Here is a 19728-nt window from a genome sequence, read left to right on the forward strand (position 1 = left end):
ATTCTAGTTTTTTTGTCAAGTTGACAGCTGATGCTGACCTGAAAAGCTGTGTAGTGTTTCTCCAAACATCCAACTTCAGTAGCTAGTATAGGAAGCACAGACACTAGTCTGCAATATCACTGGCCTCGTGGCAACTATGCCAGACTTGGCTTTCCTGATAATGACTTTAACATACCCTTGTGCTTGTTTACTTTAATAAATGTACAGGATGGCACCCTTTTTATTTTGAAGAATAATTGCTTATCACCCTAGCTCTGTGGGGGGGGGGGGGGGGGGGGGGGTGCCAGACAGATGGTGTTTGTTTACAGTGTCCACCTAAGTGTAGAGTCATTGTCCATTCTCACAGACTGACATTATTGGCATATCAACTGCAGATTTAGTCCACAGGATATGCCATACTGCCTCAGCGTGTGTGAGCCTTGTTCTTATTCAGGCAGCAGGCGCACAGTTGAAATGCTAAGACTGTCCTCCAGAGTCTATCCTAGATTTTTGTCCAGAAATGTGACAGCTTTCCCCACTCAACAGGCATGGAGCATATCACCCTGCTGCCCACTCCTGTTGTCCTCCCTGGGGTGGCATGCACACCATTTATTTACTCCAGAGGCTCTTCCTACACTTTGGGCTGAGAAAGAGCTCCAGGCCTTGCAGTTTGTCAATCTTGAACAGGGTAGCCATGGTCTGTAGTCTTGAACAGAGGCTAGCAAAAGTTTCTATGTGAATATTAAAACAATCCTATTGTTACTGTGTAAGAATCAAATTTGGGGACCTAGAGAAGTGAATCAGTGGTTAAAGAGCCCTGGCTTCTCTTGCAGAAAACCAGCACCTATGTGGAGGTTCACATCTGCCATAACTCCAGTCCCAGGGTATATGGTACCCTTTTCTGCTGTCTAAGGGTACTGTGTACATGTGGCACACATACATGCCTACAGGCAAACATTCATACACATTAAAAAATATCATTTATTTTAAAAGTTGAGGTTAAGTATGCATTTTAAAGTTAGGTACCATTCTTCTAAAGCCAACTGGGGTGTTTTGTGTTGTTTTCCTCTAAAAATTATTTTTCTAAATTCTTATACTACTCTGCAAATAAAAGCATCCAAGTCTAGATAAGTTACTGTAGAACAGGAACATGAGGTAAATTGGATCAGTGAAATCAGACTCTCAGAATTCCCATGTACTGGTGGGTTCTACCTTAGATCCATAAAGCAGACAAGAAGTATATGCATTTTCATGGAATGTTTATCTGGAGAGAATGTTTATATGTGTTCATTTTTTGATCCTCACAAAAACATCAGTTGTGATTGACTCTGTCTTCTATTGACAGCTGACATCATCTCCACCGTTGAGTTTAACTACTCTGGAGACCTTCTTGCAACAGGAGACAAAGGCGGCAGAGTTGTTATTTTCCAACGGGAGCAAGAGGTCAGTGCTTTACAATCCACAGTCAAATGTCATCACTACATGCTGCACATAGTACTTTCCAGAAAGGAAGCATAGTTTTCAGTATCCACTTTTCTTTAACACTCAGTCCTGTTGCAGTAATTATGTATAATATTTTTCAAGCACTCCCTTGGTAGATGAGGAAGAAATCTTCTCCTGTCAGTATTCCTAAGCTGATGCTGCTTTTATCCTATTTATTGCAATAGACACTTAGAAAATATTTTTGTTAAAAAGCGTCCTATCTTATGGGGGTCCATGAGGCAGGTGTAAAGAGTATGAGAACATGGCATCTCTGGATCTCTTGTATTTGAGTACTTTCCTTTGGATTACCTGCTTCCATGTGTGCACACACACATTAAAGATTAAATCACAGTGTAAGTCATTGTCTTTATCCTTGGATTCCGGGAACAGTAAAGATAACAGTACTATACCCCAGACATGTGCAATCATCCACAGGACAAGGCTGCACCATGGAGCAGAATCCAACATCTCCTGAGAGACAGTCCCATCTCTGCAGCAGTCAGAACCAGAATGGAAATGACTAGATAAAACATCCTAAGACTGCCAGACTACATATACCTCTTGCGCTTTGATTCAGTCTTTTCCACCTCTGTTAAGATTTAAAACTCGGCCGGGCGGTTGTGGCGCACGCCTTTAATCCCAGCACTTGGGAGGCAGAGGCAGGTAGATTTCTGAGTTGGAGGCCAGCCAGGGCTATACAGAGAAACCCTGTCTCGGAAAAAAAAAAAATTAAAACTCATATCAGTACCAAAAATAAGCTTTTAGCCATTAGGCTTCTCTGCTTCCCCAGATATGGCCGCATTCAATCTCTGTGTCTTGCCTCATTTTCTTTTGTACTGGCATACTGGAACTGGTAGCCAAGGTTAACCAGCAGGGCTACCAGAGGTAGGACTTGGGCCTCAAACTTTGGTTACACTGTAAGCATAGAGGACTTGGGGCCAGTTTGGCAATTAAAAACAAAAAGACAGACAGGCTTAGTCATGTCCCACAAAACTGCTTGTCCACTGCAGAGAAGATTTAACTGTGCAGAAAAGGCCTGCGCGTTCTTTATTCTTCCAAGTGCATTAATGCCAGCTTCGTCAAGAGTTTTTTGAGTCAAGACCTTTTTAAACTTAAAAATGTGTGATCATTTAATGCTCATGTTGATAGTAGTCAAATCTATCTTATATGCCTTCATTAAAGAAGCTATCATGTTTCCTTGCAGAATAAAGGCCGCGCTCACTCTAGGGGAGAATACAATGTTTACAGTACCTTTCAGAGTCATGAGCCAGAGTTTGACTATTTGAAAAGTCTAGAAATTGAAGAAAAAATTAATAAAATCAGGTGGTTACCGCAACAGAATGCTGCTCATTTTCTACTCTCTACAAATGGTGAGAATTGTAAATGACTATTTGATTTATTTTTAATTTTAGTGTGGATGGATTCTTACTTTAAATAACTCTAGAGGTTGTTTCTGCTTTAGACTTTGGAGAAGGTGAATTATCAGCTAGGGTAAAAACAGCTAGAAACATTCAAATTCTGCTTAGAAAAACAGTATTACTTCATACATTTGTTTACATCTTTAGTTTTTGTATTTGTTTATATGGTGCATATGCATATATGTAGTGAATACTTACATACGCATGCTTCTGGAGGCCAGAGGAAGCCATTGGATGTCATTTACTGTCAGTCTCTTACTCCTTTGAATAACCCCAGACAGCACTTAGGTTTTAGGAACATGACTAGGAATGTGAACTAGAGTCTCATGCTTGTTAGGCAACTGCTCTTACCCAGTGAGCCACCTCCCCAGCCTCCTAAGCTTAGACACCAACTTAGGCAGGCAATCGTTTCCTAGAATGGTTAAATAATAGTGATACATGTTATATTTATGATTTTTCTTTTAATATAAAGAATAAGGTTTTTTATTTTCAGATAAAACTATTAAATTATGGAAAATAAGTGAACGGGATAAAAGAGCAGAAGGTTATAACTTGAAAGATGAAGATGGACGACTTCGAGACCCATTTAGAATTACGGCACTACGGGTATATGCTGCATTTTCTTCAACCCTTCCAGCACTTTACAGTAATGATCCAAAACAGTTTTATCAGCTGTTGAGAATACTGTTTCAGGTGTAACCGGGTTTACCTTCCTGACTCGTCTATAATGATGCTAGTGGCCCTAGGTACTGTGTACTTGTTGAAAATAGGATTCTTCAGTGTCACCATGGTCATAAGATGATGCTGAGGGAAAAGCTCACGTTTGGTTTCCTGGTAGAGCTTTTGTTGAAGTACCCAGGCCTACTACTTCTGTGGTAGAATCCAGAGTAGTTGCTGGTGTAGTAACTGTGTCGGTAGGATGGCTGGTAAACCAATGAGACACTAGAAATGGAGCTGGTGACATTTTCTCTTGAGTTAATTTCTTCTTGAGCACACTTGATGTTTTTTTTAATTCTTCCCCTGTTGGATTGATCGATACTTTTAATGGTGGGTTCTGTGCAAACAATAGCACCTGGGTAGGAGCAAAGCACAGCTATGATTTGAGATAAGTGGCTGACAGGTTTTTCTATATAAGCCTTTGTTACACTGTTAACCAAGTGAAGGTGTGGTATTGTTATTTGAAAATAGCCATCTCTGGTGCTGCTAAAATGTGGCACCTTTTCTGACAAGCCTTCTCTAGGGTGTCTCAAGCCCAGCAGTTGGAATGTGTATAGTGTGTGACCCATTCTCTTGAAGAAGCTAGAAGCTGGTGACAGCCAAGTGAGGGCAGAGCTGGGCTGACGATCCACCACTTAACCTGTTACTGGGCCAAGAGAAGAGATGCTGTTTGTTCAGGTCCTCGTCATAGGAACTCAGATGTTGTTTTCCACACTATAGGTTAGTTCTGGCCTAGTGGCTGTGTTTGCATCTGTGACTTAGTGTGAACACATTTTAAATTCTCCCATGTTGTAAGGTGTTGTTGCCAAGTTCTCTGAAACCTCCTGCTTACCTCTCCTGCCACCAACTTCATCCCACTTGCACACACAGCCTTCCCAGACTGAGATTCTCTCATTCAGACCTCTGCATATTCCATAAGCTTATGTGCTTATTTGGGGAAACTGGGGTCTTACTAGACCTCTTTGACAGAATTAACCGGAATAAAACCTGTCTGGTGGCCAGAGTGGAGCATATGAGAGAGATGGTTAGTGTGTTGGCATAGAGTAAGGACAGAATCATTGGCCACCAACTCTTGATATTCTAGGTCTAGACTGGAGTTTCTGCTTTTTACGGATTTTTTTTTCGTTAATCTAATTCTATGAAAAGGGATATAATTAAAAGGGCTCTTTCAGTTAGAATTGCAGTTGCTGCTGCCTTGGTTAGCTGGAAACAATAGAGGGTCCTGGGAGGTGTGAGTCTTAGAGCTGCATATTGTAGAACTGGTATTTCTGTTCTGTGAAACCCCAGGTGGTATAGTCAGCACCTACCTAGGCTAAAATGAGAACAGCATCACTATACATTTATCCAGGTACACTTTGGCAGAAATAATTTCATCAATAAAAATTATTCTAGTATTTAGCTTTCTCTGGAACCTTGGGCTTCCCTTCCCTGAATAATAGAGAGATGGGAGCCTTTTCCTCTTCTGTCTCATAATGCTGCTTCTTTAGACTGACTCTATACCTGTGTCAGGCACAAGAGACCTGTCCAGGTCCTTCTCCTGTCTGTCTGTCTGTCTGTCTGTCTGTCTGTCTGTCTCTCTCTCTCTCTCTCTCTCTCTCTCTCTCTCTCTCTCTCTCTCTCTCTCTCTCTCTCTCTCTCTCTCTCTCTCTCTCTCCCCTCCCTCCTTCCCTCTCCCCTCTTTCTCTCTCTCTCCCCCCTCCCTCCTTCCCTCTCTCTCCCCTCTTTCTCTCTCTTTCCCTCCTTCCCTTTTTCCCTCCATCATTCCCCCCTCTCTCTCCACACCTAGCAACTGATACCCCAGAAGCCTGTGGGACTGTGGCACCAAGGCCTGTATACCATCCAGGTTACTAGATGCACTTCAGTTCAGACTATAGCCAGTTCTATATCATAGATCTCAGCAGATGCTCTGAGAATTAACCTACAGCATTTAAAAATCACAGATAAATGCTTCAGTAGATGCTTCTCAGCCCAAAGGACCCTCTGCACATACTGTTAATCCCTACATATGCATACACCCCACCACTGTGGCCCATGAGTTGACACTATGAATTCAAAGCACCAGTGCAATGACAGCAGAGGTTTGTGCATTCAGCTACAAAGACAAGGAGTTACTGTCTAATCTCAGCCACGGCCACCAGAGAACATGCAAGAGAGTGGTGCTTTGGTGACCTAGAGGAGATTGGTTAGGGCAGTTCACCTTCTTTTTTCCAACAAGGAGACCATTGTACTGCTGTAATGGGTACAAGGAGGAATAGCTGGGAATAGACAGCTTTCCATGCTGTACTCTGTAGCAGTTCTCCTCTGGTTTGAGGTATTGCACAGCTCTAGAAAACCTGTCCCTTTTCTTGTCTAAATACCGGATGCTTATACTATTATCTTTGTTTTAAATTCCTTTCTCGTTCCATTTTTAGGTTCCAATATTGAAGCCCATGGACCTTATGGTAGAAGCAAGTCCACGACGAATTTTTGCAAATGCTCATACATATCACATAAATTCCATTTCAGTAAATAGTGATCATGAAACATATCTCTCTGCAGATGATCTGAGAATAAACCTATGGCATTTAGAAATCACAGATAGAAGCTTCAGTATCCTTGACCAAGTGGTGCCTCTGTTTGTTTCTTTGGTTACTGTGTAATTATTTCTCATGAACAGCTTTTCCCTGGTCCCTCAGACCCCGACCTTTTGAATGTAGTATTTTCTAGAGTAGTGGCAACAGAAGTTCTTTGGGATTGAGTGTCCCTAAAGATACAAACCTTTGCCTGAAAGTTCACTTGAGAAACCTTGAGTCTCCTTGGATCAGTCACTGCCTTACCTCTAGCTCTTCATACGGCCATATGCCTCCCACCTCTTCCCCTCCAGTGAACCATTCATGTCCTACCTGAGTGGAACTCTAGGCACTGTGGTTCTTGTCACCATAGCGGTCACAGTACTTGTTCTTGCCCTCAGGCTGCCTTGCTGTCCTTGTGTTCAGTCGTCACCTACCTTCTGTGGGGTCTCAGTCTTGGCTCCTCACTATCTCTGTGATGTTTTACCCTATAACCCCAACAACTTTTATCTATTTAACTTGAGGGTATCAGAGTTGGGCTGAGTTCCCTCTCTCTTGCACCCTGGCACTGACTGGGCAGCTTAGGACTCAGGCTTTCTCTAGCTCCGATAGGTCCCTGTCTCTCCATTGTGGCATCCAGTGATGAGATATGCGACTCATACATTTTATATTGTTTTTTTCTTAGTTGTTTCTCTTGGTAGATAAATCTGTCCATCAATTTTCCACAGTGGCCCAGAGAAGAATTTTGCCCTTCCTTTTGTTTCCATTGGCTGATTTATGGTTGACTTCCTGTTGTGTTTGTATTATTCTAGCAACCCAAGCTCTCAAAGTCAAATAATTAGGAAGGCTGAATCATTTGTAATTTGATACTGTCTGTTTTTTTGTTTTTTTGTTTTTTTTTTTTTTTTTAGTTACAAATAGAAGTATGTATGTGGGTGGCACTGCTTGGCTTCACTGTAGATGTCATCTTGTGTGCTCTATCTTACTGTCTTGCATACACCTGAACCCCTTGCTATGGGCTGCTCTGTGGCAGTGTATATGGTCATCTCCTGCAGCTCCTCCCTCGCTGCACAGTTTTCTATCAAATTCCCCTTGAACAGCTAAGGACTGTACCTTAACATCGTGCTCCAGACATTGTGGACATCAAGCCAGCTAATATGGAGGAGCTGACAGAAGTCATCACTGCCGCAGAGTTCCACCCACATCAGTGCAATGTATTTGTCTACAGCAGCAGCAAGGGGACCATCAGGCTGTGTGACATGCGTTCTTCTGCCCTCTGTGACAGGCATGCCAAGTGTAAGTCTTCTGGGAATACCTTTGATTTACTATGCTAATGAAGACATACTCCAGCAGCTGTCCTCTACCCTGAGCTCTCTGTGACCTAGGTCCATCCAATGAATGCCGTCATCGTAGCCTCTTTTGTATCGTAGGACCTGGGCCACTGCCATCAGAGTACATTCTACTTGTGTTGTCTGTATCAAACAGAAACAGTGTTGTGTGCTTGGAGGAGTCCAAGCTACCCCAGGAAATGGAGTCAGGATCGTGGGAGGGCCAGGAGGAGACTTCATCTTAAAAAGTGGGTGGAGATAAAGAGTTGGAGAGATGACTCACCTGCTATAAGTATGTACTGCTCTTGCAGAGGACCTGAGTTTGGGTTTCCACTACCCATTTCAAGTGGCCTACAACTGTCCATAATGCCATCTTTGTAGCAAAAACAAGCAAAACCATGCTCTTATTTCTAGTATTCTGGAAGAAGCTGCAGGCAGGTTTCCATGCAAACTGTCTGTATAGCGACATTTAGCTAAGGCTACATAGTGAGTGAGACTGCTTCAACAGCGAAAACTCTTCAGTTCCAGGAAATTCCCCCCCTTCCGAATACACATGCACATCTACAATTTTAAAAATAAACTTTTAGAACCAATGAGATGGCCTAGCCAGTAAAGGTACTCTCTGCCAAGACTGGTAACCTGAATTTGTTTGACCCCCAGGACCTGCATGGTGGAAGAAAACTGACTCCTGAAATTGTCCTATGACTTTGACATGCAAGCTCCCTCCCTAAACCAAATAAACAAATGCATTTTTAAAATGGGGGTTGAGGGGCAGGGGGTTGAAAAGATGGCTCAGTGGTTAAGAGTACTAGCTGCTCTTCCAGAGGTCCAGGGTTCAATTCCCAGCAACCACATGGTGGCTCACAAACATCTGTAATAGAATCTGATGCCCTCTTCTGATGTCTGAAGACAGTGACAGTGTACTCAATCTTTTTTTAAAAAAATGGGCGGCCCAACTTCAAAGCATACCATGGTCTATGTTGTCCTGGTTCATTATCTTAGAAAGCTACCATGTGCAACTGTCTAGGAGAGCTTCACTCCAAAACTGGTATACTTGTGCAAGTAGGGAAGCAACTCTTGCTCACCTACTCTGGAGTGGCATTGTGAAATGTGTATCAACAGGGAAATGCTCCTCCTAATAAGATGATGTTCTATTATATTTTCTGCAGTAAAGTACTATCATCATATGTAGCCTGTGTCTTCCAGATGGTGTTCCTCAGTAAACAACTTTAGGTTTCAAGAAGAGCTGTCCTTCTCAGCACTAGTTTAATTGAGTAAATGCTTCATGTTGGCACTAGCTTGCTTCCAGTCTGTCCCATGCAGAGACAGCAACCATCACAAGCTCCTCCACAGAGAAGAATTTTAGAAACGCTAGAGAAGCTTCAAGGAAAGGAAATGTATCTCCCAGCCTAAGGACATGGGCATGGCTATGACCTAGGGGATCCAGCAGCCTTGGGTGGGAGACCTCCCTCTGCCATGGGTCCCAGGGAAAGACAGGGAGCTGTTAAGCTGCTACAGACAAAGCTAGTTCTGTGGAGGAAGAAATGACACTTTGATTCAAGTCACCTTGGAACATGACCACTCACTACAAAAGGCAAACTTTACTGTCTGGTCTTGTCAGTAGTCCCATTGTGTAGCTGGCCACTGTATTGTTGGGTTAAGGTCTGGGGCAGTCTAGTAATCCTGCAAACTCTGTCTTCCTATGAGCAGGCCAAGGTGCCCAGAGCACTATGCTTCTGTACTACATATACTCCTGCAATGTGGACAAATAGGTAGCACATCATGTTCCGAGCCCAGTGTCTTGAGGGTATAAGCAATTGTAGTCATGTTCCCATGTATATTAAGGTACTGGGTGCCCCCATATGGTTCAAGGTCTGCATGGATTTAAAGGCCTGCACCTTGTGGGCACTGACAATAGAGGAAAACAATCAGAAAGTTAGGGAAATGAGGATGACCTCAGAGTCTCTGAGAAGCCCCAGATGATTTTAGGATGGTAGTCTTCTGATTTAGCACAGTAGCTGAAAGTACTCACTTTGTTTTTCAGTTTTTGAAGAGCCAGAAGATCCCAGCAGTAGATCCTTTTTCTCAGAAATAATCTCATCTATATCTGATGTGAAGTTCAGCCACAGTGGTCGATACATGATGACCAGAGACTATCTGTCAGTGAAGGTATGGGACCTCAACATGGAGGGCAGGCCTGTCGAGACTCACCAGGTGCACGAGTACCTACGAAGCAAGCTCTGCTCCTTGTATGAGAATGACTGCATCTTTGACAAGTTCGAGTGCTGCTGGAATGGTTCAGACAGGTGAGGCTGCCAGCTTCATAGCATGCTGGCATGCAGAAGTGCTGGTTCCTTTAAGATCTCCATCAAGCCCTCAGACTGGAAGGGGGTCTCAGTCAGTTGCAAGATGCTGACAGGATTGCATTTTCCAGGCTTTTTATTTGTCCCATGAGGAATCCCAAAGGAATCTGAGTATACCTTTCCTCACTGACAGTGCACCGTGGTTCATGATATATATAGAGTACTCAATGAGTGATTACATGGACAAGTGAAAAGAAGGAAGCAGAAAGTCATTTACTAGTGCAAAGGGCCACCATTCAGTTTGCCTCTGTGTTTAGAGAGGATTAAGGTACAGGGCATAGCCGTCCCATAGGCTGCATCATTTATCTTCTGTACAGATCACATTGGGTTTTTAGTGTTGCTGAGTCTTTGAAATCATCCCATAAGAAGATATGTTCCAGATGATATATACAGACCATGTTTTTGTAGAATTTCTGTGACTAGACACTGTTAAACACTTCAATATAAATAGCTAGGAATTTGGTAGCACAGTTTTAACCACAGCATTTGGCTGATAAGGCAGGAGAGCCACCAGGTAAGGACTAGCTTGGGCTGTATAACATGACCCTGTCAGAACTACGTAAATAACTACATTAGCTTCTTTAAGTAATCGTTGAGCTCACAAACTAAAATTTCTCAGTCTCCAATGCTCATTCCTACAGCGTATCTCTGTTTCGACGCCTGCAGAACTTTGTCCTAGCTGCATGGTGTGAGAGACCTCAGTGAAATGCTAGATGCTTCCTCAGAGACAAAGCCAATCACCCTTAGACAGACCTCCTAGACTGCTCACAAACTAACATGCCATTAACTAGCATGCTTATTAACTAGCATGCCAATTTAGACTTTCAGAACAAACACTGCTGCCCTTAGGCTGCAGCAAGCATCATGAGCTTCAGGCTGGCAGCAGCTCCCAGAGTGACTTATGGGCCTGCCATAAACCTTGAGGCACTAAGTCTGGCATTGCTGCCAACTTCTCCTGAGACTGGAGGATCCTCTGCTTTTACAATAAGCAGCCAATATTCCATACCTTCTTAAGGTTCCAAGTAGAAAGCATTCGTGGATCTTTTAAAACTCAATGAAAAACTTGCAAGACTGCCTCAATCACCATTACCCCTCCCCAGCTCTCAGGTCTCTTCCAGTGTAAAATCAGTTAAGAAGCTCACAAGGGGAATTTATCATATATATTCAGAAAAATGCTATCATGGGCAACAAAAACAATCAAATTTCTAAGAATCTCTGTTTATTTTTACTTGGGTTGCCATAGTCTGGTGTATCCCAGGCTGGCCTCAAACTCAAGATTAAGTTGAGGGTGGCTTTGAACACCTAAACCCCTGCTAAACTTCCCATGTGCTAAGATTATAGATGTGCTACCTCATGCAATTTATGTGGTTCTAGGAACCCAGCCCAGGGTTTCATGCATTCTAGGCAAACGTTCTACCAACAAACTTTTATCTGTATATCCTTAGCCCTTTTTATTTTTGTCACAAATTCTTGGTTTGCAGCTTTGGAAGGCCTTGAACTCAAAATCCTTTTACCTCAGCCTCTTCAGTGCTGGGATTAGAAGTATGCACTACCACACCTGGCATAACATCTTAAGAGTTCAAATGTAGTTAAGTGTAAGTACAGATCATAAAATAAGAATATTTGGAATAGTTACAAATTAAGGGACAGAACCAAAAAGCTGAGCCGAGAACCATAAGACTATTAAAATGTTCTAAGAAATTCCAACACAAACAACTTTTAGAAATAAAAGATACAGGAGATCCAAGTCTAACTAGAGATTAATGGACTGCAAGGAAGATTGGAAGTTACCCAGAATATGACCCTAAAGCCTAAAGAGCTAGGGAACATGAAACTTAAGAAATATGGAGGCGGGGCTGGCGAGATGGCTCAGCGGGTAAGAGCACCAATTGCTCTTCCAAAGGTCCTGAGTTCAAATCCCAGCAACCACATGGTGGCTCACAACGACCCATAATGACATCTGACGCCTTCTTCTGGTGCATCTGAAGACAGCTACAGTGCACTTGTAATAAATAAATAATAAATAAATCTTAAAAAAAAAAAAGAAAGAAATATGGAGGCATGGTGGCATATGCTTGTAACACCAACAGTGGGGAGCTGAAACCTGGGCTACATACCAAGAGCCTGTCCTTAAAATGACAACAGTGTACTGAGTCTGAAGCATTGGTTAAGAGGTTAAGAGCCACTGGCTGCTCTTCCAGAGGATCCCATTTCCATTCCCAAGCAGCTCACAACCATCTGTGACTAGGCCCGTCTTCTGGCTTTCTTGAGCCATAGGCACATAAGTGGTGCATATGCATACATGCAAGCAAAATATCCCTAGCACATAAAATAATTTTTTGAATTTAAAGAAGAAAACAATATAAAGTACAGAGAAGATATGATGTGTCATACAGCCAAGTGGAGAGGAATCCCCAAAAATCCAGGACTGTGGAAAGGAAGTATTAAACTTATGTTAAATATTCCACTATGTGGTTAGTACATCCTAAGTCAAACATAGTGAAGGCCAGAGGTTTTCAGCAGCTTATCCAGGAAGCACAGAACGCCATACCAACATAAGTACAAAGGTAACCTGTCCACATCATCATAAAATTACAGGACATCAAAAATGGAGAGATCTCAAAAGTGGTCTGTAAAAGAAAATATCCTCTGCAGAGTGGGTGTTGAGGCTGAGAGCATATTTCTCCTCAGGAACTGCCTGACTGTTCTGTGTGACACTGAATCCTAGAGGCTGGTGATTTTATAAAGAAAAGGCACAGTTTTAGAGACTGAAAGTCCTAGATGAGGCAGCTTTATCTGTTCCGCCTCTAATGAGCATCACATGATGTCAGAGAGATCACATAGTAAGAAGAAAAAGAAAGCAAGCAAAGCCAGATTTACTTCCTGCTTCCACAGAACTAACTGGTGTCAAGGGTTAGGAAACCTTCGTACACCTAGTGAACGCTTTGAAGTAAGAGCTGAAGAATGTCACCCTGGGATGTCATGCAGCAGGACAGAGATCTAGATAAGCAGCATGGCTGCCAGTTGCAAGTAAAGCTGATGCCTGTGATCTCATGGACAAAACTGTATTAACTTTTCCTAGGTGGGGAAAATCCAGGGGAGTGCCTTTGCAGTGTCTGGAGATGGAAGAGCTTCTGACACAAAGCCTCAAACCCAGGAAAAACATTACAGAATTTAACTACATTAAAAATAATAGCCATGAGGCTGGAGCGATAGCTCAGCAGGTAAGAGCACTCAGTGCTCTCACAGAAGGGTCTAGTTCATCGCCTACTCAGCAGTTTAGACCACTGAGAACTAACGCTCTCCTTAGGCTCCTGGCTATGTATGATGTGCAGGCACACCCACACACAGAATAACAAAACACTTAAAAAATAAATAGCTCTCCCAGAATAGTGGCACACATTTTCAGTCCCAACACTGAGGAGGCAGAGGCAGCCACATTTCTGCCAAGGAGGGATAGCCAGGGCTACATAGAGAAACCCTAACTTTCTGAAAAGAGGAAAAAAAAGTGCTATGGACATAGCTCAGAAAACTGCTTTCCATGCAAGCATGAGGACTGAGTTTGTAGCCCCGGCACCCACCTAAAAGCCAGATTTGGCAGTACACAGCTGTAATCCCAACTCTGGAAAGATTACTAGACTTCATTGGCTTCTGGCAGACCCAGCCAAATCAGTGAGTGCCACATTTAGTGAGAGACCCTGCCTGAGGGGAAAAAAAAAATAAGATGGAGGAACTAGAGGAATTACACAGCAGTTCAAAACACTTTCTTTTTCCAGAAGAAAAAGGTTCATTTCTAGGGAGATCTGAATGAAGCTCTCCTTTGGCCTCAATTGGTACACGGGTGTACTCAAAAGGCAAAACACCCACACATGTGAAATATTTGTTTAATGGAGTGATTGAGAAAAGGATATGAGATCAACCAGTGGCTTCCAGGGGCATGTCCGTACACATGTACCAACACATGTGTACATATACATACAACAGTAGTAACCATGGGGATAAATGTCCATAATATATGAATTACAAGTTTAAGAGAGAGTGACTACCAGGTGTTTGCATACTTTTAATCATAATTAAGAGACAAAGACATGGGCTGGTAAGATGGCTCAGCGGGGAAGAGCACCGACTGCTCTTCGGAAGGTCATGAGTTCAAATCCCAGCAACCACATGGTGGCTCACAACCACCTGTAATGACATCTGATACCCTCTTCTGGTGTGTCTGAAGACAGCTACAGTATACTTACATATAATAAATAAATAAATCTTTTTAAAAAAGAGAGAGAGAGACAAAGACAGGAGGGTCTCTCCAGTTCAGTGTCACCCTTGTGTACAAGGTGAGTTTCAGGTCAGTTAGAGCTACACACAGTAAGAACCTGTCTCCAGAAAGAAGACAAATGATGATGACAACTGCTTGTTCACTCTAGAAAGGACATAGACCACAAGTGGGAATGAACAATGGGAAATACAGTGACAAGGAGGAGTAAGGCCTCCTGTGGCTTTCCTAACATCAGTAGATTGGGAAGATCTTGCACATAAAGACAAGAAAACAGAAACCTGAAACATCAACCAACCTGTTTATTGGTCACTGAGGAGCGCACAGCTAAGTTGTTTATGTGTGTAATAAAAGGCACTGGGCATCAGTGAACTAGACAGAATTAGTAACAGGACTGACAGTATAGCTAAGTGTTAAAGCATCTACTGAACCTGTAAAGGTCCTGAAATTGAAATCCCAGCAACACAAAAAAGATCTATTACTATTCAAAACACACCTGCATGGACTTTGCACTCATCTGCTTTGAGGAGAGATTGCCTTTCTGGGAACAGTGGGAGGTGTCTTTCTAAAAGGTACTTTGTAGAATGTAACCATTTCAGAGATGGCTTATAGCTAATGGTCTTTATTGTATATGAAATACTGCAACATATCTCTTATCCCCAAGAATATGGGAAGTTCTCATGGTAATGTTTGCTCCTTCCATTCATTTTCTGCAGTCCTTTCCTCCATCTTCTTGCCCAGAAGCTTCTCCCTGTGTGTCAGTGAAGTGGAGTGCCGTCTTTGGTGCAGTCTCTGTCATTGTGTGCTAGCCTGCTGCTATGAAGCTCTGCATTTAAGTGTTCCATTTTATTCAAAAAAGACAGCACCTGCTCCATGTTTTGTGCTGTCTCTGGGTGGGGCAGACATGACCCATGCTACCAAGATTGTCTTGCTGCACTCAGGTGCTGGGTAGATCAGGTGATGCCCACCTCAGTGTGGGCACCTGCTGTTATTGTTACAGTGCACCAGCAGTTCATACCCATGCTGATGACACGACACTTGCTCCTGAGAAATAGTTTTGGTCACTGTGCTCTCTGTTCTTGTTGGATTTGCTATTGGCTCCATCCCCACCCCCATAAGTATGGAAATAAATCAGAGAGGACTGTAACAGTGAGTCCTCTCCTACAAGCACAGTTCTGCACACTCACTTCAGGTGCTATCTCCAGAGTTTACCAAGCCTAGTGCCTAGTGCCACTTATTTAAACAGATTTGAATGAACAAGAATAGCTGGAACAGAGTTTTTCTAAGTTTTATGTGGATGGAGTTTGACGTAAGGTTAACCAGATGCTGAAATATTTACAGGCAACTAGGAAGTGCCCTGAGCAAAGTAGCAACTTGAAGGACTTAGGCATTGTAAAGACCACTAACCATGCAGCTCTAAGACAGCAAGACCATGGAGGTCAGGATAGGAGCAGGAGAGAGTGATGGTTTCCGAGGAGAGGAAAGAAAAGGTTGGTCTTCACTTGCCAGAGATGTCGAAGGGCCGTGTAGAATGTCCTTCGTTTTGAAACAGCATTATGTATTTTGTAGCCCAAGGTGACCTGTAACTTGCTGTGTAAATAGGCATGTTGGCACACACCTGTGTTCCCTGTACTTACAGGAAAATCAGGAGTTTGGGGTCATCCTCTGGTATAGAACATGTTTGAGGCCAACCTATGCTATATGAAATCTTGTTTATAAACACAAAATAAAATGGGGTTGGGGTCCTCAGTGTATGGCAGATGCCTGTAATCCCAATATTAGGATCAACTTGCAAAGCACATACACATTCCAAAATACAGAAAATAAAAATGACCCCTTCCAAAGGCATGGATCAAATTGCCTCAGCTGTCTTGATGTTGGAATTACAGATGTGCACCTCCACTATACCTTCTGGCCTTGGTGAGCAAGTATTTAAATTATGGATCCATTACTTTTCTTACTTGGACATGAAAATAAGTGAAATTCACTGAAGAATCTGTACTACATTTCTTTCCTGATAATGTAGAAATTGGGACCTATAGAGGGTCCAAACTTCATGCCATTACCTTGGTTTATGCCATTGCCATGATTCTGCTGGGTACTCAGTGTCCCCTCTTTTTTCTCCTGAACAGTGCCATTATGACGGGGTCCTACAACAACTTCTTTAGAATGTTTGATAGAAACACTCGGAGGGATGTTACACTGGAAGCCTCAAGAGAGAACAGCAAACCCCGAGCCAGCCTGAAGCCCCGGAAAGTATGTACAGGGGGTAAGAGAAAGAAAGACGAGATTAGCGTGGACAGTTTGGACTTCAATAAGAAGATCCTTCACACAGCCTGGCACCCCATGGAGAGCATTATTGCTGTAGCTGCCACCAATAACTTGTATATATTCCAGGACAAAATTAATTAAGGAAACCGACTGGAGGACCAAGTGTTGTCTTGCATACTTAAGCCGGTCGTTAGTTTTCCTGTCAAAAAAAGGCATTGTCCTCTCCATTGAGAATAGTGAAGCACTTCTACTTCCCTCATAGACACAGGAGAAGAAGGGGTCTCAGCTGGAGTCTTGGGAGAGATGAGTGCCGCTGCTGAAGGGAAAACCTACTCGAAGCTGAATTGGTGGACTCTGCTCAATAAAGGCCATTACTCAAATGTATTTATTTAAGTCTGAGCCTTCCTTTCCAGTTTATAGACCAAAAAAACTAACATCTGAAAGAAAAAAAAAATCTCATCAAATCTCTCTCCAGCTCTTCCCTCTGTCTCTGCCATCCATCCCTGGGCCTTATCCTGGACATGGGGTGGCCACCACCCAAGTTCCTCTCTGGCCCTGGAGCCCTAGTGGGCTGCATCACCCACCGCTGATGCGTGGTGTGTGGATACGCCCGAGCAGGCTCAGGCAGCTCTACTCACCCACTGCACCTGCCGTCACACCTTCTGTGGAGCTACTTAATAAACACAACACACTGTGAAGTGTTTTTAAACCCAAATGCCACTGCAGTCTTTATTTGTTTCACTTGCACATAATGAAATTATTCAGGATATTTATATTTTGGAATAAATTTAAAAGTTTTTTTCCTTTAGCAGAATGGTCACATTTGTACAGAACTTCAGATTCTAAGTGTAACTATCCCAAATTGCCACTTGGTTTCTGTAGAAATTCCATCTGAGGAAGCCAAAATTGAGTCAACCTCTGAAAAAGAACTTGCATGAAAGAGCAACTGAAGTGCTGCTCTCGGATTAACCTAACTTAGAGTAGGGCCCAGAGTCGCCACAACTAATGTGTACATACTTTCTTTTTAAAAAAATACTTTTAAAATACTGCTAAAACTATATATGTATGCTAGATTTCATACTGTACCTCAATCAGGAGAACTCAACAACTGTACTTGGGCTATATGATACTACCTGTACCTATGGCTCATTTTAAAACACTTTGGATATCAGGGCTCAAGATTTATGATGAGAAATATTAAAGTTTAAAAAGAAAAAGGGAAAGAGGTAAAGTACCAACACTTGGTTGAGCCTTGGTAGGCAGATGGATCTGTGAGTTTAAGGCAAGCCTGGACTACACAGAGAAACTAGCTCCAAAAACAAAAAACCAACACTTAGTGTTTCCATGCAATTCACAAAGTTGGGAGGAGGAGTAGAAATACAAGCTTATATACTGATACATGATGAGTTAAGACAACTTTGGCTAAATGAGACCCTGGGGTTTGGGGGACCTAAGCATGGTGACACATTTGATCTCAGCACAAAAGAGGCAGAGACTACTGGATCCAGCCAAGATTACAAAGTGAGACTCTGCCTCAGTTTTTATTAATTAAAAAATTAAAAGAAGGGCTAAAGAGATGAGTCAGAAGTTAAGAGCACCTGTTTCTCTTGGAGAGGATTTACTTTCCACAACCCACATGTGGCTCACAACCTGCTGTAACTCCCAGTTCCAGGGGATTCAGTGCCCTGGATGTACTAGGGATGCATATACACATACATTAACTCAGGCTAATCATTCATACATTAAAAAGTAAAAGATCAGCCAGGCTGTGGTGGCACAAGCCTTTAATCTCAGCACTTGGGAGTCAGGGGCAGGCAGATTTCTGAGTTGGAGGCCAGCCTGGTCTACAAAGTGAGTTCCAGGACAGCCAGGGCGACGACACAGAGAAACCCTGTCTCAAAAAAAAATAAAAAATAAAAAAAATAAAAGATCTTTTTAAAGGTTTTGAATTACATTTTTTCTGCCAGGTGGTGGTGTCACTCCTTTAATCCCAGCACTTGGGAGGCAGAAATAAGTGAATCTGAATTGAGGCCAGCCAGAGAAACCCTGTCTTGAAAAAAATTAAAGTTGTACATCTGTGCTGCAGTTATGCATCAGTCTGCCATTTGACAAGACATTGAAAGTTGTGTTCATCAGTTTCAGTAAAACAGATGGGTCCTAGGAGAGTCTTCCCTGCTGTTGAAAAATGGAGGGGAGATGGGTACCTGAGGCAGTTCTCTGCTGTTATCCTTGGGTCCTGGCCCAGCTACCATACCTGGAAAGTCTTCCTGTGCAGAGCGGAATGTGGCAACTGGCTTTTAGCCGTAAGTCACATGCTGCTCTTAGCTGAGGGCCTCCAGTGGGAGCCCTGCCCCCAGTTTGACCCACAGGACAATGGTGGGTACCTGCTGTGTGCCTGATACCCGTTTTAGGCCAGTACTGTTAGACCCTGTCCCAGCTGCCATGCTTTTAAAGTCTGAAGAGTCAAGGTTCTTGTGTGGGTTAATGTGACTTGTGGCTGCTAGTCCTTGGACATGGCAGATAGAGAAAATACCCAAGGGTGCTGAATGGCAGCTGTTCTCTGCATGCAGCAAGGCAGGATGCTGGCTAGGGAAGCAAAAGAGCAAAAGTTCCATTCTGGAGGTGAGGAAGGCTGTCTGCCAGGCCACCCTGGGACATGGATAGTACAGGTAACTGCATTTCTGGGGGCTCGGCAGCATTTGTATGGACTGGCAGGCAGGCAGTTAAGAGGACAGCTTGGTCTACATAGCAAGTTCTAGGACATAGAGACTGTGTCTCAAAAACAAAAAACAAAACACTCCTGACATTCCCACCCATCTGCCTGCTCCTGTCTGTCATCAAGTCCCATGTTTTCTGAGTAAATTCAGGTGTCCCTAGGAAGACCAGGAGAAAGATTTTAAGACAAAGCAGCAAGGAAATGGTCAAAAGGGTGGTGATCTCTCCAGGGGAGAGCCAATGTGGTCTGGAGCTCTTCCCCAAAGTGGTTTTGCACAATGATTTTATGTAAATTTTAAGTAAAAACTAGCACTTCAAAAATGGAAACTAGTACCTAAATTTGCCCATAACAAGCAGGAACCTGCACTATCAGATTGATGGGATAGAACTCTTTGTTGTTTTTTCGAGACAGGGTTTCACTGTGTATCCCTGGCTGTCCTGGAACTCACTCTGTAGACCAGGCTGGCCTTGAACTCAGAAATTCGCCTGCCTCTGCCTCCCAGGTACTAGGATTAAAGGCACGCTCCACCACAGCCCAGCTTGGTGTGCTTTCTTAAGAAAGCTTAACTCTTCAGTTTTGTGACTGTTTTGATATGCTAAATAAGTGAAACGAGACTTTGGTGACAATCCTCA

At 43.0% G+C, this 19728-nt stretch overlaps 1 protein-coding gene across 3 annotated transcripts in view; it reads left to right on the top strand.

The window, feature by feature from the left end:
• Ppp2r2d (protein phosphatase 2 regulatory subunit Bdelta) overlaps positions 1-17095 on the top strand; it is a 40248-nt gene extending 23153 nt beyond the window's left edge. For 2 of the 3 annotated variants that reach the window (XM_031388668.1, XM_031388670.1), the window contains 7 exons: positions 1325-1422; positions 2666-2831; positions 3373-3485; positions 6008-6185; positions 7277-7441; positions 9518-9779; positions 16242-17095. In XM_031388668.1, the coding sequence (XP_031244528.1) occupies positions 1325-1422; positions 2666-2831; positions 3373-3485; positions 6008-6185; positions 7277-7441; positions 9518-9779; positions 16242-16521 (1262 nt within the window). In that variant the 3' untranslated portion in view covers positions 16522-17095. The remainder of the gene's footprint in view (positions 1-1324; positions 1423-2665; positions 2832-3372; positions 3486-6007; positions 6186-7276; positions 7442-9517; positions 9780-16241) is intronic. The other variant, XM_031388671.1, reaches the window with a different exon arrangement.
• The last annotated feature ends 2633 nt before the right edge of the window (positions 17096-19728 follow it).

This window comes from Mastomys coucha, unplaced genomic scaffold, assembly GCF_008632895.1.
Source record: "Mastomys coucha isolate ucsf_1 unplaced genomic scaffold, UCSF_Mcou_1 pScaffold21, whole genome shotgun sequence".
NCBI classification, from domain to species: domain Eukaryota; kingdom Metazoa; phylum Chordata; class Mammalia; order Rodentia; family Muridae; genus Mastomys; species Mastomys coucha.